This window comes from Delphinapterus leucas, chromosome 13, assembly GCF_059928025.1.
Source record: "Delphinapterus leucas isolate spDelLeu-1000000601 "Yukka" chromosome 13, BTC_Dleu_Yukka2, whole genome shotgun sequence".
Classification (NCBI taxonomy): domain Eukaryota; kingdom Metazoa; phylum Chordata; class Mammalia; order Artiodactyla; family Monodontidae; genus Delphinapterus; species Delphinapterus leucas.
The window spans coordinates 40421629-40445360 of NC_143141.1; the positions used below are offsets into that span (position 1 = coordinate 40421629).

General features: G+C 44.4%; 2 protein-coding genes across 15 annotated transcripts in view; one reads left to right on the forward strand and one right to left on the reverse strand.

Moving 5' to 3' along the window:
- Positions 1–15344, forward strand: part of LOC115803582 (uncharacterized) — a 48121-nt gene extending 32777 nt beyond the window's left edge. For 4 of the 13 annotated variants that reach the window (XM_089923104.1, XM_089923107.1, XM_022597240.3 and 1 more), the window contains one exon: positions 1–15344. This exon is cut by the window's left edge. The gene's annotated coding sequence lies outside the window, so the exon portion shown is untranslated. The other 9 variants (XM_089923113.1, XM_089923112.1, XM_089923109.1 and 6 more) reach the window with 9 other exon arrangements.
- On the reverse strand, positions 15090–22669 carry LGALSL (galectin like). 2 transcript variants are annotated; one of them, XM_089923116.1, is made up of 6 exons: positions 22176–22669; positions 21319–21390; positions 21090–21178; positions 20249–20426; positions 19028–19203; positions 18082–18173 (listed from the first exon to the last, which is right to left on the reverse strand). In XM_089923116.1, exons 1-5 carry the CDS (start codon positions 22209–22211, stop codon positions 19051–19053), a joined length of 528 nt encoding a protein of 175 aa, XP_089779242.1. In that variant the 5' UTR covers positions 22212–22669; the 3' UTR covers positions 18082–18173; positions 19028–19050. The 2 variants fall into 2 exon arrangements, with proteins under 2 accessions (XP_022452944.1, XP_089779242.1); XM_022597236.3 differs by lacking the exon at positions 19028–19203 and having other exon boundaries at positions 15090–18173; positions 22176–22635.
- Between the last annotated feature and the right edge of the window lie 1063 nt (positions 22670–23732).

Here is a 23732-nt window from a genome sequence, read left to right on the forward strand (position 1 = left end):
GAATTGTCAAATTTTTCTGTAAAGGTCTGGATAGTAAATGGTTCAGGCATTGTGGGTTACTGTGGGCTCCGTCAAAATTGTTCAACGCTGCCATTATCACAGGAACGCCGCCAAAGACAATATGGGCATGGTTGTGTTCCAATAAAACTTTATTTACAAAAACAGGCATGGGTTGGATTTAACCCACAGGCCGTTTGCCAGTCTCTGGATTATTGGTTCCATGACAGCAGGCCAGAGACAGCTCCAAACAGGATTTGGGGAAGAAGGGCTGAACAATGGAGGCAGAGACTGCTATGTTCACTAGCATTTCCTTTTCCTTATGGACATGTAGGTGGCCTATATTTTCCCAGCCTCTCTCATAGTTAGGTGGGGCTACGTGACTGAGTTCTGAATACTAGTGGCATATGAACGGAAATAAAGTCTGCCATTTTCAGGCCTGGATTCTTAACAACATCCCAGGAGATCTCTGTGTTCTCACTTGCTCTTCCCTTATCTGCTGGCTGGGTACAGAGGATCCGGTGGAGAACTCTGAGACTCTGGAAGTAAGGTATGCCAAGTGGCAAGAGCACTTGGTAGAAGAAACCTAGGTTCCCAGATAACGGCGTGGAGCACAGCTTCCTTGCCAACACCCTTGAACTTTGACAGGAAGTGGGCATTAACTTTTTATTTTGCAAATCACTGAGAATTGGGGGCCTGTTGATAGAGCAGCCAGGGTTATCGACTGTAATACAGAATCCAAGGATCATGTTACTTTGTGGTACAGCAACTCCCCTCTGAAAACCCAGACATTGAATACAACATGCACTTTTGAACCTGTGGTGAGGGTGGGATTGAAATCAGCAGAATTTTTTGAATTTGGGGATTAAAAAAAAAAAGTCAGAACCTGAGATCCTGCCCTAACTGCAAATTCAGGAGTCTTTTAAAAGGAGTTTTCAAATGTTTTCTGTAAAATGAATCTATCTGATTTTCATAGAAGCTTTGTGAGCAAGGGTATTCATTAGAGCTCTTCAGTTATGAGAAGCCGAGACCATTTAAGCTAGCATGAGTAAAATTGGGGAATTTATGGTAAAAAGATAAAAGCATTTCCTTAGACTTGAAGATAGGCATAAAGCTCAGCCTCAGGCCAGGCCAGGCCAGGGTTCAGGAACTGGAAATCCGTCAGGATTGTCTCTCAGCTCTGCCTCTCCCAGCAAGCTGCTCTGTTCTTCTGTAGCCCAGCTTCTTCTCTGGCCAGCTTCCTTTCTGGCCAAGCCCAGAAACTAAGGTTTTTCATTTCTTCCTTTCAAAAAATCAACCCATTCATCTGTCGATGGACATTTAGGTTGCTTCCATGTCCTGGCTATTGTAAATAGAGCTGCCGTGAACAGTGTGGTACATGACTCTTTTTGAATTATGGTTTTCTCAGGGTATATGCCCAGGGGTGGGATTGCTGGGTCATATGGTAGTTCTATTTTTAGTTTTTTAAGGAACCTCCATACTGTTCTCCATAGTAGCTGTATCAATTTACATTCCCACCAACAGTGCAAGAGGGTTCCCTTTTCTCGACACCCTCTCCAGCATTTACTGTTTGTAGATTTTTTGATGATGGCCATTCTGACCGGTGTGAGGTGATACCTCATTGTAGTTTTAATTTGCATTTCTCTAATGGTTAATGATGTTGAGCATCCTTTCATGTGTTTGTTGGAGATCTGTATATCTTCTTTGGAGAAATGTCTATTTAGGTCTTCTGCCCATTTTTGGATTGGGTTGTTTGTTTTTTGATATTGAGCTGCATGACTTGCTTGTATATTTTGGAAATTAATCCTTTGTCAGTTGATTCATTTGCAAATATTTTCTCCCATTCTGAGGGTTGTCTTTTCATCTTGCTTATGGTTTCCTCTGCTGTGCAAAAGCTTTTAAATTTCATTAGGTCCCATTTGTTTATTTTTGTTTTTATTTGCATTACTCCAGGAGGTGGGTCAAAAAGGATCTTGCTGTGATTTATGTCACAGAGTGTTCTGCCTATGTTTTCCTCTAAGAGTTTTATAGTGTCTGGCCTTACATTGACAGATGAATGGATAAAGATGTGGCACATATATACAATGGAATATTACTCAGCCATAAAAAGAAATGAAATTGAGTTATTTGTAGTGAGGTGGGTGGACCTAGAGACTGTCATACAGAGTGAAGTAAGTCAGAAAGAGGAAAACAAATACCATATGCTAACACATATATATGGAATCTAAAAAAAAAAAAAAAGGTTCTGATGAACCTAGTGGCAGGACAGGAATAAAGATGCAGACGTAGAGAATGGACTTGAGGGCGTGTAAAATAGATAGCTAGTGGGAAGCAGCCGCATAGCACAGGGAGATCAGCTCGGAGCTTTGTGACCACCTAGAGGGGTGGGATAGGCAGGGTGGGAGGGAGGCCCAAGAGGGAGGGTATATGGGGACATATGTATACATACAGCTGATTCACTTTGTTATACAGCAGAAACTAACACAACATTGTAAAGCAATTATACTCCAGTAAAAAAATAAAAAGGTTGGGATGTATTAATACAAAGAGTAAAGTTAAAAAAAAAAAAAAATGAACCCAGACTGAGCCTGAACCTCCTGGTGCTTATTCTAAAATCCCAGGAGAGGAAGTCTGATTGTGCCTGGGTGAGGGTGGTGTCCACTCCCAGTCCAACCAGCTGTGGCCACGGGATATAAACATGGCCCATCCTGGGGCAACTCCCCATGCAGGTAGACAGGGCAGGTATGTTTTCCTCTTTTCATACGATTAGACATACAGGCAGGGCAGACGTTCCCACAAGGGAAGTGTGGCACAGAGACGTTAATGACTTTCTGAAAGCCACCCAGACGCCTCAGCAGGGCTGGTACCACAGCCACCCTTTCTCTTCATCCCATTGTTCCATCTCTCACCACAGGTATCCTGCTTTCCACACAAATTAGTAATGCCTTTTGATATTTAACAAAAGTATAGCCTTCTCTAAAAGCAGGTCTTGCTTTCCCTACTGCCCTGCCAAAACTTTTGCTTGGTTTGTCATGACAAGCAGGAATAGGGTGTGGGAGAAAGAGGCAGGAGGGCCACGGGTTTCAGCATTGCAAGGTGCTTTGTAGACTAAAACGTTTGGAGAGCCTCTGGTATAACTCACCTTCTGGACTCTAGACTGAAAATTACCTAAGTAGTATGATTAGTACTATTTGTACTATAGTACTAAATGATACAATTAAAAATTAAAAAAAATTGTACAAGTATTAATAAACCAAAAGTTCTGGTGGACAGGAATCTTATCTCTCAGTACCAACCTAGCACAGCCCTTGATACCTAGTAGTTACTCAATACATATTTGTTGAAAGATTGAATGTATTTATGTTTCCTGAAGATAAATTAATAAAAAAAAGAAAGAAAAGAAAAATTAGAACGTACTGAGCAGCAAAAGGAAGACAATAAAATTTACACATAATCCCACAACTACCTCTTGAAATGTGTCCTTCATACATTTTTACAAAAATAAGATTTTATGGTACATACTATTTCGTTTGTTCCCTTCCTTCCTCTCCCTCTCCCCCCACCTTTCTTTTCTCCTTTCTTTCATTTTACAATATTTTGGGGCATCACTTGTAGTGGCAGCCTAGGTAAGATTCCCCTTATGATCACACTTATTTATTGAAGCTGCTCTCCTTTAAGTTGTTTCCAGCTTTTTCCCTATTCTAAATAGGCTGTAATGTATTCCCTGGCATCTCAGTCTTTAGGCATATCTTAGACTGTTTCCTTGGGGTAAGTTCCTGGAAGTGGAATTCCCAGCTCAAATGGCAGATGCACTTTTGATGCTTTTGATACTTTTTGCCAAATGTCTTGCCAACCAGGCTCTCCAATGCATGCTTCTCCTAGCGCTGTTTGAGAGCGTCTCTTTTTAAAGGTCTGATTTTTAAAAAGTGTTCTCTTCTGCTTTATCAAATGCTTTTAGGAAGCCTGTCTGTTCTTCCTGTCCAGGTGAGACTCCTGACTGGAAAGACTGGCCCGGGCAATCTTGGTGCTTCAGGAGGCTGTGTGCTGGCAAGTCCGTGGGAAGCTTGTCAGGAGGGCTTTGATCTGGAACAGCCTCTTGGCCCATCAGCTGCCCTTTGCATTTCAGAAAAGGAACAGAAGAAAGGAAGTCTCAGTGTCCACACCCTCTGAAGCTTACAAAGTGTTGTTTGACAAGCAGAGAGATTTCTTTTTACAGTGTTTTCAGCAGAAATTGAACCCTTTTGAGACCAGAGGCCACAGGATACTATGGCTACAGGTATTTCTCGTTGATCAAGTGAGTGTAGCGTGAGTCCGAGGACCACACAAGGCTGCCACCTGGCTCCTTCCCACCTGGGAATGGAGGGGAGCCTGAGTCCTGCTTGGGCCAAAGCTCTAGATGACCAGGCTCATCACCAATGACCTGAGAATCACCAATGAACTGAGAGCCAGAATGTGTTATGCCTGATGACAAAGCCTACATCTTTAAAAATAATTTTTTAACATCTTTATTGGAGTATAATTGCTTTACAATGGTGTGTTAGTTTCTGCTTTATAACAAAGTGAATCAGCTATACATAAACATATATCCCCATATCTCCTCCCTCTTGTGTCTCCCTCCCACCCTCCCTATCCCACCCCTCTAGGTGGACGCAAAGCACGGAGCTGATCTCCCTGTGCTGTGTGTCTGCTTCCCACTAGCTATCTGTTTTACGTTTGGTAGTATATATAAGTCCATGCCACTCTCTCACTTCGTCCCAGCTTATCCTTCCCCCTCCCTGTGTCCTCAAGTCCATTCTCTATGTCTGCGTCTTTACTCCTGTCCTGCCCCTAGGTTCTTCAGAACCTTTTTTTTTTTTTAGATTCCATATATATATATGTGTTAGCATACGGTATTTGTTTTTCTCTTTCTGACTTACTTCACTCTGTATGACAGTCTCTAGGTCCACCCACCTCACTACAAATAACTGAATTTCATTTCTTTTTATGGTCAAAGACTACATCTTAATGCACACTCACACTGAGGATAATTTAATCGTCACAGTGACCAAAATCAAGGCCACAGAAACAGTTCATAACATGTTTGAGGTGTCCTAGGTCACATAGCAGAAACTGGCAGTTTCAAAAGGGGGAATCAGTCTCCTGAACCTTTGTTGTTTGGCTTTCCCACTGCCCTGTGCTGAATATGCTCATCCTCCCTATCCCTGATTACATCATCTTCAACAGAACCAACTCCAGAATGAGAACGCTAGGTCCATTTATTGAGTGCTTACTGCCAGGGTGACTGGTGGCTTTCTAAACGATGGAGGCTCCATCAGCCTGGATCTTTAAATGAAGATGATGCAGAGCCCAACACTCTCCACCGACCTGAGAGAGACACGTAGTGATGAGCATGAGGTAAACCTTTGTGTTTTCAGTCACTAAAACTCAAGGGCTGTTTATGGCTGCAGCACACGGTCTAAAGTGAAGAGGGCCGGGGGAGTGGGTGGGCTGCGATGGAGAGAAAGTTCCCTAGCAGCAGATCCAAGCCAGGTTCCACTTGGCCTTGGTGTCTACTACTACCCACAACTCCCACATTAAATTACTGGTCTGTTATTGGAAGGAGGACGCTCATCCTCTTGGGCGTGTGGTGGTGAAGAGGAGGCCAGAAACTGGAGGGTCTGGCTGTGAGGACAAGAGTCTACCTCGCAGAACCATGCATGCCCCAATAGCAGGTATGTGGCACTGCAGAAATCAGTGCCCTCTCTCTGCTCTCCTCGGCCTTCATGATGGTCACAGATGCCGCAGGCTCGACTCTGCAGTTCAGCCTCAGTTCAGCTTCCTGCCCGCCAGGGAGCCAAATACATGCACTGTCCCTCCTCCACATGGACTGTTCAGGTACCTGCTTCAGCGTATGAGTGCGATCCCAATACATTTAGGGGAACTTGGGGTCCAGCATCCTCATCCTCCTTATTGTCCCCACTCCATTCCTCTCATGGTCCATATTCCCATTTGCTGACCTAATACGGAGGCCCTTAGGGACTCTTGCCCTTCCCCATTTCATAGGGATGAGCAGTCCTCTGCAAGGTGGAGAATCTCAGGACCCATGGGTGAGTCATCTCTGCAAGCCAATGGCTGTTGGGAGTGTGGGTGGTGGGCATGCCTGGCAAAGTTGGCCTTTGGCACCTGTCTTTGGATAACCATGTCATTCTTAGATACCACAGATGATCAATTTATCTCTATTCACTTAAAACATACTTTCTGCTGGAAACAGCTCTATGGATCTGAACTGCCTGCAATTCTTCCATCAGACTACTGTATTTGCATACAGCCTCCCAAGGTCACCAGACAGTACTTCATCTCAGCCCTTCTCTTTTTTGGGCATCTAACTAAATTGAATAGGCCCTTCTCTATTTCTGCATCTTTTTTCCTTATGCTTGAAGCAAAATTCAATTTCTTGGAAGGTTGCCTTCATTATCCTCTCTAAACTGGGATAATCCCTGGAAAACACGTGAAGTATCTGGAGTGCCCAGCTCCCTGCCTTTCAGTGCCTCTCCAGCAGCCTCGGAAACTCCCATCTCACCTCTACTTCTCACGCTGCCTTCTCCTGCTCCTGGTTTTTCTCCTGCAGAGTCCTGGCCTAGGAAGCAGGATTATGGCAAACTGTGATTTTAAGCAGTCAACTTCATCTCCCTGGGCCTTAGTTTTCTAAAATGGCAATATCAGATCACTTTAAGAATGATCTATGCTTGCTGTCAGTTCCCTCTCTCACCTTAGAACCAGCCTTCCAAGTCCCAGTCCTGCAGGGCGAATATGCTGTCCTTCCAGACATTTTCTTTGAATTCTTCCCAGGTGCCTTCTAGAGGGAGGGCCACGTCTCCAGAGTGACTCTCCTGGTGGGAACAGCACACCCTGCATCAGGTGGGTGAGTGATGTGGTGGAGCCTGATTTTGTGGTGTCCACCACTCATTGCAAACAAGCAGCTGCCCAGAACTTGCTAGTCTCAGCGGTGCTCTCCTGGTATAGACACCCCACTTGTACAAATTCACGCATAAGTAGAAGTTTTCCCTCTTTTAGGCCATGGGTGGAGCGGGCTGGACCTTGATCCTATTGCAGTGTGAACACAGATCAACTTTCTCTTTAACTTTCATGGTGGTGTCTCATATACAGAGTTGTTCGTAAAAGCCTGTTCAGAGCACTCCATCCTACCCTTCTGACCTAAAAAGTGTCCAGTGCTTTGTTCATTGCTTAAGCAGGGAGTTACTTTTTCTGGGAAAGAGAAAATCTGGCCCCTTTCTCCTCTAGAGCCCTGGGTGGTTTGTCATAGGTTCTAGAATGGCTTCAAAATAGAAGTGTGTGCTCTTTGGGTTAAAGATGGAAGCCATTCAGGTGAATGGAAGGCAGTCTGAACCCCAGCGAATGCAAACCGTCTCATAGTCTCACATTTGCAAATGGCTGAACGTCTACCCAGAAAGTAGGATGTGACAGCCTGGTTGAATAATCAAAGGAGGAGCCTGCCCAGTGAGGAAAACCGTAAAAAATGTAAATGAACAACCCCCCTCCCCACAAAACACCATAACAAACAAAAACCAAAACAAAACCTAGAAAACCCAAACAACAACAATAACAAGACGGGATGATGAGTAAGGCTCTCAGGATTCCCCAGAATCACAGCCGAGCAAGCTCATTCAGGCCTAAGTGGTTATTTTGCCTCTAGCAGTAGCTGCTGGTGACCCTCCCTTCCTGAACTGATTCCTGCCCAGTGTCCTCGGAGAGCCCTGCTCAGGATCGCAGCAAGCAGTGAAGACAAGCCCCCTGAGTGCTCTGGACTTGTTTTTCTCATCGGCAACAAGAGAACCTTGCCAGCTCCACTATTCAGGTAGCCTCAGAACTGCTAAGCTGAGGTCCAGAGTATAAAACATCAGGTGAGGGAGACGTCACTCTGATGTAGTTCTAACAGCAACCATTTATTAAGCTCTTATTACACACTGGGCACTCTGCCTTATGAGCCTTCTTTTGCTTAATCCTTACGAGTGTCTTGCAAAGAAGATTTGTGCAACCCCATGTTACAGAAGAGAAAAATGAGGGTCAGACTTGTCAAAACTTATACAAAGAGATCATAGAGCTGGTAAGTGGTGGGATCTTAGAGCTGGTAAGGCCCTTCTGTCTGTCCTAATGCTCTTTTCCTTTGCACAGTACCTCTGAGTAAAGAGAAATTGATTCCCCTCAAAAATGTTTCCAGATACAAAGAAGGCACTCATTATGGAGCCCCAACCAAGCCTTCAGATGACTGCAGCGCTGGCAGGTAGTTTAACTGTCACATCGTAAGAGACCCTGAGTTAGAAACACCCAGTAAATCTGCTCCTAGATTCCTGACCAGCAGAAACTGTATGAGATAATCATTGTTCATTGTTGTTTTAAGCCTATAAATTTTGGGATAGTTTGTTGCCCAGCAGTAGATAACGAATACTGCATCTGTCTACCATTCATTCATCTGACAGACATCCATTCATTATTTATTGTGACAAGCCCCAACCTACGTGCTTGGGATGCAGTAGTGAACACGATCAGTATGGTACCTGCCCTGACGGAAATGATCATTTGGCAGGAGAGATGAACATTAAGCAAGGAGACAAACAGGTAAAAGAACATTGAGAGCCAGGAGGCATCTTCTTTAAAATTAATTTGTTGGGGAAGTTGCAGAGGAAACATTAAACCTGAGTCTTGAAGATAGAAAGAGCCAGAAGGTTCTGGCATTTTCCTCCCCACCCGTCTTGATGTCCTCACTTTTTGGCTGCCTTGAGTTCTTCTGGAAAATGACACAGGGTGTTAAAGAAACTAGAAATTGAAATGATAGAGAATTCTTATTTCTCTTAGGGGCAGAATCTCCCCTGTGGAGGAAATGACCTTTGCTGGATGAATGCTTTAAAAATCCCCCTGGGAGAGCTGGTACAGGTCAAATAGCTCTGCCTAGGAAGGGAATTAGGGAGATTTAAGAAGCAGCCAAGGAGAGGGTTGGAGAAGGCTACAAGCTAAAGAAGAATTTGGGGAGAAAAAATATCTAACAGGGATTTTTATTCCTTTGTTTCTCAAGTAATGTGTGGTAAAATGCTCTTCCTCCCAGTAAAATCTCTTGCTTTCTGATGCTTTCTGGAGTAGGTTGGCTTTTTGAAGATAAGACAAAGGAGAATATGCCTTCCTTCAAGACTGACTTCAGGTGAACCCAAGGCTGTTCACAGGAGACCAGCCACTTACATGTTAAACAAACACATAAACACAGTGGTGTTAATCATAAAAAGAAAAAATGCTTCTGATCATCACTGCAGTTCCGAAATGGACAGCGGTGCCCCTGATGCTCGTCAGTGGCATCAGTGTCACTGCTGACAACTGTACAGAGGTTGCTGAAGGCTGAGGCCCAGGCAGGTGCTGCAGCAGCTGTCAACGCTGCTGGCATCTGGCACCATGCCTGGCACTTAGGAGAAGCTCAGGAAATGTTGGCCGAATGGGTGACTGAATGCTCCCTGCGCTGCCGCTGCCTTGTCCTTCAATGCTCCAGGGAATGGGGTTCACGGGGTGCAGGGTGTGTATTGCAGCCCCTTGTTCTGAGATTCAGGAATGCCTCCATTGAGCTGGGCCTGGGACAATGTCAGTGACAACACAGAAATGACCACAGAGCTGCCACTTTCTTCTGAAGCTTGCCTGTCTTCTTGAAACAAACCACCTTGTGGACATTTTTTCCCCCTGGAGTGAGTTCTTTCCCAAGGGCACCTTGGTCTCTTCTATGAATAGGCCTCCACTACTCTACTAGCCTTGAGGAGGTGCCTAGACTTTCCTGAATTTGAGGGTGAACATGGCTTAGGTTCAAGCAGGAACTTCTGCTACCTACAATGTTCCCTGGAGATCTAGACCAAACATAAGCCCAACAGGGCCTGATGACCTGAACTGTCCAATATGGTAACCATGAGCTACATGTGGCTCTTTAAAGTTGTTAATGAAAATTAAATAAAATTTAAAATTCAGTTCCTCAGTGGCACTAGCCACATGTGAAGTGCTTCACAGCCCATACTGGACAGTGCAGATTATAGATAGAACCTCTCCAACACCACAGTTTTATTCAACAGACCTGCGTCTAGAGCCAGAGCTCATAAAATGGATTCTGCTATCATAGAACTGACCATTATGTATAAACAAGAAAACTATTCACTAGGGATAAACAGAAGTCTGTCTCACTCATGGGTTAGGCACAAAAGTCAGCATATAAGGCAAAAATGGCTTCATGTCAAATTTTCCCTTGAAAAATCCCTTAGGAAAATGTCACTTTGGAGACAAGCTCTCAGTAAATTCAAGACTGCAGTACTTCATCCAGCGTTGGAGCAGAAGAAGAAGGATCTGATTTGTAGTTAGGAGCAATGCACAAGAAAGACCAATGGTATCTGTGAACACTGGTGTGACACCGCAGGGAGCTAGCCTTCAACTGTGAGAGACCCAGAAGCACCTGAAGGCACATCTGAATCACATCTGCATTCTCAGGCTCTCTGCTACTTCCATGGGATGACAGGTGGAATTGCCCACAGCATTTAAGGGTCCTCTCTCTCTTTCTATATATATATATTTTTTTATTAATATATTATTAATATAAATATATTAAAATATATATATATATATATATGGTGTTTTTTGTTTTATGCTTTGGTGCCAAATGTGTAGAGGTGAAGTTGAGTACGTAAACGTATTTACAATACGATTTCCCCACACACATTCCATGAGGCCGTCCGTTCTTTGCTGGGGGCTTGGTTAAAGGAAGGGACTCCTCTCCACCAGAGACCCATGTGTTTTGTAGTTAAAGAACACCAGGCTTCTCCTTGAACTCTTTCTTTGGGAGGCCAGAATTTCAACTACATCACTGAGCTTTGGAAAACACAACACTGGCCCTCAGATCAAACCTGAAGTTGTTCTATATACTGGGGTGTTTGGGGGCAGCACAGAGGGCAAGGGGCATTCAGGCCCTTGGAAGCCCAGCTAAAATCCTTTAGACCCAGATGCCCTCCTGGGTCACCCCAGCGAGCGGCAAGCTGTGTCCCCGGGAACTCCTGTAAGGTGCAATGTTCTGCCCGCTTGGTCTGGTCCTATATATTGACAGTCATCTTTGTGTATATTTTATACATACAACTGTCTTTCCAGTTTGATCATAAATTCTTCAAGGGCAGATGGCATAGGTCTTTTATCTCTTTTTATAACCCACGGTGTCTAACACGGTGCCTTCATATAAAAGTGCTCCATTCCTATGTAGCTTCATTAGCAACAGTTATGAGTGATTCTCTCAGGATATGAACTAACTCTATAGACATGCTTTAAGAGTACCAAGTACAAGAAAAGGCCAGTATTTGCCCTTTCAACTTAGGAAGCTGAATTTTTAAAATCATTTACTTAATTTTGAAGTTGAGGATTGCAAGGGGGTTCCCAAGTCAGGAATTTATATCATTTGCAAAAGCAAAGAGTATGTTAGTTGCCTTAAAAAACCCCAAACGGTGAGCTAACCTCAATATTTGACATTAATCAAAGCCTTACCAAAAAAGCAGATCTGTTTCTAACCTTCTAAAAGAAAGAGACTGTGGTCTTGTATGTGGTTTTTTGTTTTGTTTTGTTTTTTTCATTTGAGGATTTCAAAAATGCGGGATAAATGAATGATTAATTAGAATCTTAGAGTAACAGACCACACAACTCCAGGAAGATTCTCATTTAAAAAAATTATTTCTTTTCAGTAATTTCTCATCATGTTGTGCATATCTTCCTTGTTCACCTTTTAACATTAAAAATCATTTTATGCTGAACTAAATATCATTTTTATTGCATTAGGAGAAACCCATGCTTTCCAATGTTGGAACAGCTGTAATAATTCAGAGTAAAAAATCTCTGAGTACGTTTTACAAACATCATTCTAAATACTGCCTAATACACTGATAATTTTGGCTAGATTTTAAATAAAATAGGCTTCAATGAAATGATATGAAAAGCATGTTCCAATGGATTAGACACAATCTCAAGGATTAACTCTTTTAATGCTGTTTCATTACAAAATCATGGAAGAGTATTGTAGAAATTGGTATCATGATTATTTTAACTTTGGCCTTATCAGCTGTAAGAAATGTTTTACTCCGTTGTCACCTATGGCTCTCCAAACACAGCGTCACAAGTTTCATTATTTCCATTTCCCACAGGAGGCAAATTAAGACTGGAGATTTAAAGTGCCCACCTGGGACTTCCCTGGTGGCGCAGTGGTTAAGAATCCGCCTGCCAATGCAGGGGACACGGGTTTGAGCCCTGGTCCGGAAGGTCTCACGTGCCGCGGAGCAAGTAAGCCCGTGCGCCACAACTCCTGAGTCTGCACGCCACAACTATTGAGCCCGCACGCCTAGAGCCCGTGCTTTGCAACAAGAGAAGCCACCGCAATGAGAAGCCTACGCACCGAAACCAAGAGTAGCCTCTGCTCACCACAACTAGAGAGAGCCCGTGCGCAGCAACGACGACCCAACGCAGCCAAAAATAAATAAATAAAATTTATAAATAAAAAAAAATAAAGTGCCTGCCTGAACACACACAACAAATCCCTGAGGCCCAGGTGCCTCTTCCTTCTCACCTTATCACAGCCTCACTGCTTCTCTTCTTCCCCTTTCAAGACCAACTGTTCAGGTAAGCTTTGATTGTTTGCATCTGTCTTTTTAGAATTAATGACGGAATAGTGACAGAAAGGGAGGTGCTAGAGTTACTGACAAGTTTATTATTGTTCTTACTCATGAAAGCTTGGAAGGTCCCCCAAACCCCATATCATCCCCAAGGCCTGTGGCTGGCTTGCCACTTCCCGGAGCCCATTATTTAGAACTGTCTGTGTTGTCCTATCAAACAACGATGCCTCCTTACCTTCTGTGTTTGCTCACCTAGTCACCATCTTTCCCTGGGAGATGGAAGTGTATATCCAAGCAAGAGAAATTGTCAACGGCTATTTCTTCCCCTTCTCTCTCTCTTGGTTGAATATTGCTTTGGCACCTTGTATATACCCATTTAAATTCATTATGAAATATATGCCTTGCAAGACAGTTCTTTGCCTTTTGCAGGAGACTTTCTTTTTTAGGAAAAAATCATCGTGAAATTAACATGGTGATTAGGAAGCAAGTTAGGCATGCAGTACCTTGTACAAACTCAGCTGCATTTAGTGAAAGGAAGACTTGAAATTCATTTCCGAAATGCTGTGAAAAGCTCATTTGGGCCATTACCACTTGCCCTCTGCCCTCTTCACAAGTTATAAGCCACCTTGTGTATGTGCCTTGCAGAATGTTTGGGAACCACCGTGGTGATTCTGCAAACGAATACCTAATTGAAATGCTTACGAACCTTAATCTTTCTCAGAGAATCCACTACTTACAGTAGGTGTCAGGGTTCTACTGAGGTCCTAAACCAACCCCAATAAGGAGGATTCTTTACAAAACTCGACTGAAAGGCACTTCCTTTTACTACAGTGTTTGTATTGAGGTAGGGGTGGGAGTGAGGAGAGGTTACATCAGGGGTGAAGACACTTAGTTGTAAAGTTATGATGAAAGTTGCATGATTGTCTTTTGGCAGAGCAGGATGCCCCAGTGTTGAAATGAAATTCCCATAGAAAGATATCCACAGATCAGAATCCCACAGCCTGGCACAATTCAAGTTTGATTCAGTGAATGTTTCTGGAATTCCCAAAGTCAGAGCTGCTTAATTTGGGATCTGGGACCACCAACACCATACAGGGTGTTTCTTAAAAATACAAGCTCCTGAGACCTTCTCCAGACCTACTGAAACATAATTTCCCTGGGTGAGATTGGACTTCTACTCCTGGGTGATTCTTAAGCACACTAAAGTTTAAAAGCACCAGAGTCTGTTTTACTCACTGATGTATCCAAGTACCTAGAATGGCAATTGACAGAGCTCAATAAATACCTGCTGAATGAATGAAGGTCCTAAGTGTTTGTGGCACTCGGAGGCTCCAGTTATACATATCTTCCAGACTAATTCAAAATGCTGTCATAGGACAAGTATAATGTTATATCCCACAGGGGCGGGGGAAGCTCTCCTATCTCTGCCCAACAGTCTAAGCAAATTGTCCCCACTTTGACAGGACTTTCCCTGCCTATACTTCACTGCAAAAGCCGTGACAAAGACTGGCCTCACAGCTTTGCTTCCTTAAAAAATAAAAATGAAAAAAAAATAAAGGATTAATAAAACCAACTAAGGTATAAGTAGGTACCCTAAATCCAGCATATTGAGTAAATTGTCTCTGCTAAACCACCCATAACTGAAGCTAGGCAAAATTCTATAAGCCAGTTTTATTTGTAGTCAAAATAGCTAAGGGATCAAGTTTCCTTCCTAATCATTCAAACCACAGGAAAGAGAAGGCAAGAGAAATGCAATCTTGCTCTTGTATATACACTGTTCTAATAAGACTATATTAATGATTTATTAAGAACCGACGGTATCCTTAACAGGTGAATGAATAAAGAAACTGGTACATCCACACAATGGAATACTACTCAGCAATAAAAAGGAAAAACTTCATACACACAATGTGAATCTCAAATGCATTACGCAAGAAGCCAATCTCCAAGGATTATATATGGTATAATTCTCTTCAAATGACATTCAGGAAAAGGCAAAACTACAGGCAGGTGGAATGGGTCAGTGGTTGCCTGATTAGTGCTAGGAGTGGGGGGCAAGTTTAACTACAAAGGGGTAGCCCAAGGGAATTTTTGGGGGGTGATGGAAGGATTCTACATCCTGATCGAGGTGATTGTTACGTGAATCTATGCATGTGTTAAAACTCGTAAAACTGCACACCAAGAAAAATGTGAATTTACTGTATGCAAATTATATTTTAAAAGAACCCATTGCACACACAACATGAACTCATTAGGTCTCTGAGGGCCCTCAGACACTTTCCTTCCCTTGCTCAGTTTATTAATGTTGGCAACACACAAACAAGTGGTCTTGGAGTGTGTGCGTGAAAGTGAGGGAGGATTGCTCTACCATACGGTCCATGCTAAGTACATTACACCCCGTGCCAAATTTAGCACCTTATAAACTGGAAACCCTTTTGTAGAAAATTCCTTTATTATAGTGCAAATAACTTTCAGCAGTGACATAATAATGTAAGAACACATTTAGCAACATTTTACACCACGCAGTAAATAAGAAAGTGTTTCTTCGAAAATATGTCATCATAGGAACATTATTTCTACATTAATAACGTAGCTGGAAAATGCCAAGGCTGTTTCTCTCAAGGCAACAGGGCTCCCTCCCTCTTTTTGGATATTTGCTTTTTAATACAAATGAAAGGACTTGCCATTTTAACAAATCACCAATAATTCTAAGAGTCATCTCTTAGGAGGTTTTGAACTGAGGTTGGCAAGATATGAAATGGGGTTTCAAATTAAAAAAAAAATATTAAGACAATTCTGGGATAGCCCAGAAAGTAGAAGTCACTTCTATTAACTTTTAAGTAGATATATACATTCACTCCAATTTTGATGCAGAAATGAACAGATTGTCTAAAGCCTGCCTATTATTCCCCCAGAGCCTGATTGTTATCTATGTTCCTTGGTTTTGGTCATATTGCAAAATTAGGGCTCTGGTCAGAAATAACACCTTACATACCGAAATGCTTTCCTGTGAAGCTTAAAATTGCACTTTCCATCCTGAACTCCCACCTTAGACCTCGCATGCTGATGAGAGGATGTGAACATTGTTTCCAGTTTACAGCTAATGATTAGTACAGCTGGATTAGCCCCTTGCTAATTTAACTACACCTGAATCAAATCATCGCATCATTTAGATTAATTCCAGTAGGCTTAACCAAGAGGTTCCCCATACAGAAATGAAGGGTTAACAGTGAATCTTTACACTAGGCTGCCTAAGGGCTTGGCTGCTAACCAGTTAGCTGATAGGTAGACAGAACAGTGTCAGTTCCAAACAGTTACACTCCCAACTCCTCTAGTTTCTGCTGAATTATGCAGTGGGTGGGAATGGATGGCCACTCAAAGGAAACCTCCTGTGGGGGTCTTCCACCATAAGGAGAATCAAAACCCCTACCAATATATTTCAGGGTGCCCTCTAAGTCTCTCTACAAACACACATCAAAGCCTAGTGGCTCTACAAGTTAATCACAGGCTCAAAAATAGCCGGAGCCACAGAACAGCCCTCCTGGCTGAATATGGCTGCTTAACTCAGCTGGTACATATAGCTTTTCAATACTCAGCCAGCCTTGTTGGTAAAGCATCTTCTTATATAACACAGTGGAACTGTGCTGAACAGTTTAAAAGTTGAGAAGAATCCAAATATATCACCTATAAAAAATTCATGATTTCAGTTTGCTTTTTCTTAGACTTTGGTACTGAAACACTGTCTACATTCTCGACACATGAATATGACATGGTCACTTCAGTGCCTCTGCATGTTGTGTAAAGAAACTCAAAAGCAAAGCAGGAGAAGGACGTGTCATAACAAGACGCAGTATGCTCTACAGACAAAACCTAAATTATATATAAATACACACCCCACCCCAGCACCCCCTCTTCTCCCCACCAGCTGACCAAAGCAATGCCAAGGGTCCTTCTCTCCAGGGCCAGTAGAGTTTGTGAAATCCAGCACCCAGGACTCCAACTATCCCTTGCTGTGTGGTGACATCTGTATCACTGCAGGCTTCTCCTAGAGACTCCCTGCTGTCTAACCAGTTCCACAAGTACAGGGAAACACCTAAAGCTTAATTGGGAGCATTCACACTATTGGCTGGACTCAAAGACCTAGAGTCCTGGGAATTAATTTTTCAGATAAACTAACTGGATCATTTCCTAATTTGGATTCTGTCTTATCCTAATATCTCAGCAGAGCCAACACAGTAGGAAGCACCCTCTACTCCGAAGCTCCAAAGGCATTGCTTAGGGATATCAGTGAGGGTCACATAATAAAAGTGATACAATGAGCTAACAGCTTAAGTTGATATAAATTATTTCCGGGTAAGTTATTTGGGGCCATTTGCTTCTGCTTTCCATTGCATTCCAGAATCATTTTCATACTGTACTTTCAAAAGTTTATATAATAGTCATTTAAAAATTGTCTATGCAATCACTTCTTACGTGTTTTCAATTAGCTTAATAACAACTTAATGAGCTATTATGTAGGTCTAGGGAAAAGCAGTTAGTCTTAAGGAAGCCAATACCGTGCTAATTCACAGTAAGGAGAAAAAGCAATGTAAATAATCATCAATAACTTGAAAAGCAGTCTTATGAAACGTTGCAAAGCCTTCCCAAAAGCACTTACAGCAATTTATATCAAGATATCCTAAGTTTAGGGGTATGGAGGATAAGACTCAACTCTTTAAGGTAGAAATTCACCTTTATCATGATGGAATAGGTAATTTTCCCCCCAGACCTAAGATAATTGTACATTCAAAAGTTCATAACTTGCTGTTCTTGAGACATTAATCATTCTCTCATACACTGAGTAGAAATAAATAACTACAAGAAAGCTTTAAAAATCTGAATTAACATTATGCTGTGCAACAAAACAAAACAAACCTTGAACAACCTACATTCTATGTTAAATACCCTGACTAAAATGTCGGTTGTGCTACACACTTCAGTGCAGAAATGAGTTGACTTCTGTGTACCGTCTTTGTTGTTGTTGTTTTAAGTCTTTAGCACTTTTGTTCTAAACATCAGCTTTGAAACGATGAATAACTTACTACCAAATCACAAATCCAGTTCAGTTTAGTCTGAATAAAATCCAGCGTAAGCGTATTACTTTGTTCTGGAAATAATGGCTCGGTGTCTTTGTTCCGACAGCTTCCTAAGGGCAAACCACCATTGAAGTCATTTTGGGTTTAAACCGCACAGAAAGAAGAGACGGTGAAGTTTCCCTTTTCATTTTTGTTTTCTTTTTAAGTCTTCAGATCTTGCTAGGACACTTCTTCCAGACCAGCAGTCATATAGTTGTGGCACCTGATGCTATCTGAAACAGACGTGGTTTAAACAACGTCAGCCAAGCTTAGTGATCTGGAGGTCCCCGTTTATCTTTATGGTGTCGATTGCAGATAACGTTTGAATGCGGTGGTAAAAATCAAAAAGTTGGTGTCCATCCACAAACACTCTGAAACGTGGGTGCTCACAAAGGATTTCCACCTGGAAGAAACAAAAAAATAACCTCAGTTCATAACTTCAATGAACCCTGCTGGGGAAAACGAACAAACAGTACTTCATTTTGGAGAAAGGCAACATCCTCAGTGGTTCTCAAACACGGGAGTGCACTGGGATCATACAGAAGGCATGTTAGAACACAGACTGCTGGACGCCACCCACCAAAATTTCCACTTAGTAGGGCTAGGGCAAGGTCTAAGAATGTGCTTTTCCATCAAGTTCCAAGATGATGCTGGTGTTGCTAGAATAAGGAACACACTTTGTGAAGCACTGCTCTACACTATTCAATGTCCTTTAAAGATTTAAAATTGCTTTAGTTTCTCCCTTCTCCTTGCATGCCAGAAAGTGATGGAAAGTGGCAGAGATTTATTTATACGGCACTTAATGCCTCCATCCTCATCCCCTGGACAATTCTATCCCACCTTCAGAGAGGCCCCTCGCAAAGCAGAACTGGTACCCATTAGTAGCATGTAATAATAGTCTAGACACCCCTAAACACTAAGCAGAGAGAAGGTTACACAGTAATTACCATTCGACCAAGGATGTGTAATTAACAAGGCTTTGTTAAGCCAAACAGAAATACTGGATTCCATATGGTAAAAGCTTTTTCTTCCTCTTTTTTTGAAACTTAAGTAATTCACCATAGAGTTTAATCATTGGTTCTGTGCTATGTATTTATTAAAAGCATTTGTATTCATCATGCAAGGAGAGACTCCGTATGTGATATCAGTCACATTTAATTCGTATTACTAAAATTATATCACCAAGAAGGGGTGATTTCATTTCAGTTTTGTTCTTGGGGAGCACTATTCCTCCTGGCAGAAGCTTTGGTTACTCACACTCACGAGCTCTGCATTAAGATTCACCAGTAAGGGGCTTCCCTGGTGGCACAGTGGTTGAAAGTCCGCCTGCCAATGCAGGAGACACGGGTTCGTGCCCTGGTCCGGGAAGATCCCACATGCCACGGAGCGGCTGGGCCCGTGAGCCATGGCCGCTGAGCCTGCGCGTCCGGAGCCTGTGCTCCGCAACGGGAGAGATCACAGCAGTGGGAGGCCCGTGTACCACAAAAAAAAAAAAAAAAAAAAAAAGATTCACCAGTAAGAAACTGACACAGTTCAGGGGAGCCTCAGGGTCATTACCATTCTAGAGAAGGGTAGGGGTATCTTCTCCAGGCTACAATTAGAAGGGCAATTAGTCTCTATTCTATAATTGATGTGACAGTCACGGATTCTTGCTTTCCCCCCAGACTGTAAGATGGGAAGAAAAATTATGACTTATTCATAGGCCCCTGTAAATTTTTAGACGAGGAGCAACAGGTTAAGGGTAGTTCTGCTTTGTTAGGTGTTTATGCAACAGGGAGCTTTTAACTGGGTTGTCATTATTGTGATGTGTGTTAACAAGGTGTAATGTAGACACTTCATCACCAGGTCTGACATGTCAGTAAATTCTTTCCTAACACATTACTGACTTGCATCTCTTACTTGGTATTGTCCTTCATAGAGGAAGGTGCTGCTAATGCTGCTTGATTGAAATGGAAATTTGGGCTGTGTTTCCTGCCTGACAGATAGTGGGGAGCAAATCTATACTCATCCAGGCCCAAGGGAAGGAATCTGTCAGCCACAGAGACTGTGACAGTGAAACAGACTGAGGCTACTTAACCCAGAGAGGGAAACAAGGACATGACTAAGTCCTCACTAGCAAAGGGAACAAGAGAAAATAAAATGATAATCAACTAGATTCTTAAAAAAAGACATAACTGATATGGTTTGGTGCTACTTAAAGGTTCAGAAAAAAATGAGTAAAATTCTAGATACTTATTATTATTTATTAATCAAATATATTTTGGGACAGGTGTCTATTATATGCATAGTACTATGTTAAATACTACATAGAAAAGTATTTATTTTTAACAATCTAGACATGTAAATATGGGTTTATTTACACGTATTGGCTAAATAGAATTGCAAAAATTCTGGCTGCTTAAAGTGTTCTTGGCATATACTAGATGAGAACATCACCATCCTGCCAGTGGTTGGAGCGGAAGCACTCGAGGCACTCACCCTGAACGGTTGGTCTGGGATGAATGGGAAGTAAGGGATCGCTGACTGTTCTTCACCCCTTTCCCCAGATATACAAGAATTTCTGAGTAGCTGCCGATCTGTGAACACAGCTTTGAGTTCAATTGCCACATCGGCGGGAGGATCCTCCGAATCACCACAGGTCAAGCTGATGGCAAAGCTGAAAAGAAAATCATCTCATTTATTCACGGTTGAGCAAAACAACATTAACAATGACCCAGGCTCCCATTTCCTTCTTCTTCTTTGGATTTGTCAGCTTTTAATGGGCCACTACTCTTCATATGGGGGCAGGCGTTGGGGGGTTTAGACTATGGAGAAATAGGATTACAATCAAACTGGTTTGTTACCCAGAGGAGGCCCTGGTGAAAACTTCAGTGGAGATGAAAATAACTAACTGTAGACATTTCATATACCCCAAACTACCCACACATCTGTGTCTTAATCCATTTCAGAAGACTCAAAAACAGCCCCATTAATTGACCAGGGGAAACAATATCTCGTAAAGTTTGGTTCTCATTTATATTGATAGTTCTTACTCCAAACACCATGTTTGGAAAAAAAAAAAAATCCTTTAGCCTCCCTAAGGGTCAAAGAGAAAATGATGTGGGTCTATATTTATAATCTCTGATATAAATAGCTGTCTAGAGAAACGATGGCTGGGATTCATACACATTCTTTTCATGGGAACATAGTACTTTCTTGGCACTTCAAACTAGCAACACTGGCCACAGGGGTGGGAAGAGGAGGGGCAGTAAACCACAACAGGAGTGGGCAGGACCTTGTAACTGCCTGATAGGTCTAGGTGACAAGGACTCTGCCTTACCTCTCAGGGTTGAGGTCTACGATGCCCATCACTAATACCTTCTTGCCTGGTCTCATGCCACCTTTAATGTGCCCACAAAATGGCACGATCTGCAAAGGATGAGAGGAGAAACAGAAAGTTTACAGCCTGTTAGGGAAGAGCCAAGGCCTCAGATCCTTAGGACCTGACCTAAGGAAAGAAGAAAGAAGAGGGTACAGGCACACACAGAGCACAGAACAAAATCATTTACCAGTCGTGGGAAGTACACGTCGGCTTGAACTGGAGAGCCCAAGGAGTTGTTTAAATGCCCATCATCTAGTTTCTAAAAATAGAAGCACACAGATTGGCTTTCCAAAAGCTTTTGGAGGGGGGTGTTAGAGGGAGCGGGGAAGAACCTACACAAATCTGGAGGAATCCAGCAGTCCTCCATAGAACACAGGAAGCCTCTGCAAAAGCTCCCACCTCACAGCCCACTGAATAACCGCATAAACTCCCGGAACAAAACCCGTCCTTTCCACCAGGTAGCTAAGCCTCTGATGATCCTCAGACCCTTCAGATCTAGATCAAAATGAAGGTCGAGGCCCACTGGGGAGCCAGAGCCCCGCGCCGAAGGAGGGAAGGCCCCTCTCCAACCGCAAACGCCCATGGAACCGCCGTCGCCCAGGCCTGTCCTCGGGGACATGGCTGGAGTGCAGCGGCCGCGCTCAACTTCTCTCGCGAGCCCCTGGCGCGGACCCATTTCCAAGGGGGAAATCCCCGGAACGGCGCGGGGCGGGCGCGGGGCGCGCGCGCCGGACACACACACAGGCGCACACTCACACGTGCAACATGCACACACCTGGCCGGAGGCTGCACAGCGCGGAGGGGACTGTCGGTCACCCCCACCCCGCGGGCCGCCCCCAACACCTCCCCTCGGCCAGCGGCCCTCCAGCTGGGGCACCCCTCCGGCCCCTCACGTCCGCCGCGCACAGCCGGCTCCCGCTACCAGGTACTGGGGCGCCTTCTCACGCGTGGGGCGCGGGGTTGGGCCTCTGCCGAGCCGGAGCCGGCGAAGGGGCCGTGCGGGCTGCGGGAAGGGGGCGCCTCGCGTGCGCCCGCCGCACTCACCACCACTGCATCGCTGTCGGCCACCGACCCCGCCATCTTCTCGCGCGGCGCGGCGGGGTGCGCGGCTGGCGGCCGGGCGGTGGGGGACGTGGGACACGGCGCGCGGGCTGGGCTTCAGAGGCGGTCCTGCGCCGGGCGGGGGCGCGGGTCCGAGACTGGCTCGTGCGCGCACACACACACGGGCGCGCGGGCGTGCACTCCCGGGGGCCCGGCGCCGACCCGGCTGGCGGGGCCGGGGGGAGGGGGAGGAGAAGGCGGAGGCCGGGAAGGCGGCGCGGGCCCAGAGGTCGGAGGTGGCCGCCGCAGCCCGGACCGCGCTGCCGAGTCGAGGCTGCTTTCTTCCTCGGGGTGCTGCTGCCCGAGGAAAAAGGAGTCGAGGGTGCGCCGTGCTGGCTCTGGGCTGCATTTAAAGGCCGCCGGAGCCCGGCTGCGGAACCGGGAACAGGGCGGGGAGCCGGCTGGGCTGCAGCGGCTTGCTCAGCTTGCCCTGCCCTTCGGCCATTGGACGGTGGCAGGAGGCTGGGGCGGGAGGGACTGGCCTACCAGGGTCGGGGCGTGCGGGAGGGCGGGCGCCCGGTCGGCACTATTCGGCGGCTGGGTGGGTGGTGCTGGGGCCTGCCAGGTGACAGGTGCTGGTGACATCACCGCTCCTCCCCTCTAGCCACCTCCCCGCCTTCCTTCTCAGGTTGTGTCTTGGGGCAGGTGGAACAGTGGAGGGCGAGGTCCAGGGAGGATTGGAGGTGGAGGTGGTATTCCAGAGCTCGAGATTTCTTTCAGAGAATGCCAACAAAGAGCGAGGAAAGATTCATTCGGCTTTCTAGGGTAGAAAGATAATGAAAGGCCTCTAGGCTTGCATAAATAAATATTTGACCTAAAAGCAGGAGGCAGAGAGGACTCACAGTAGGGACTTTTATATTTATACAGGAGATGTACAGAGCACACCTCCCTCCCCTGTGGAAAGATGGGCAAGTCTGGGGGTCCCTGGAGGCTCTCTCAGGCAGGGGTCTGGTTAAGTCTTACCAAATTGAACTGGGCACAGTGACTGCTCTCAGAAAGTTTTCATTGGGCCGTTTTTGACAAGTCACCTGTCCAGTCTAGGCTAGTGAATTTCACACTGAAAATCTCCTGATATCCTTTGTGGAGTAATTCCTAGGGGGTCCACCTCTCTTTATTCCAAGGCACAAATTCCTTTATGGCGTTTCTACAGTAGGACGATTATGTAACTTCTCAGGTAAAGCTGTATCAACATAGCCTCTATTAGGTGACATCTTGGCTTAAACATTCCATTGTGTGAATCACCCTGGTGTTTTATACTAATAAGCAGGGAGCATGTGTGACCTGCTGCAATCCCAGAGGGGCCCTCAGAGGCTCCCTTCCTGCCACTGTTGCTGGCTGTGTGGCCTGGAACATCACTGAGGCTTTTGTGTCTTAGCTTTCCCTTTATGGACCAGAGCTAATCATGGTAATCTCAGTTGAGTAGGGAGAATTACCTGCACACGCTTGTAAACCAAAGTCATATCCTTTGTGTGCTCTGAACTTGAGGCTGAAGTGCAGCAC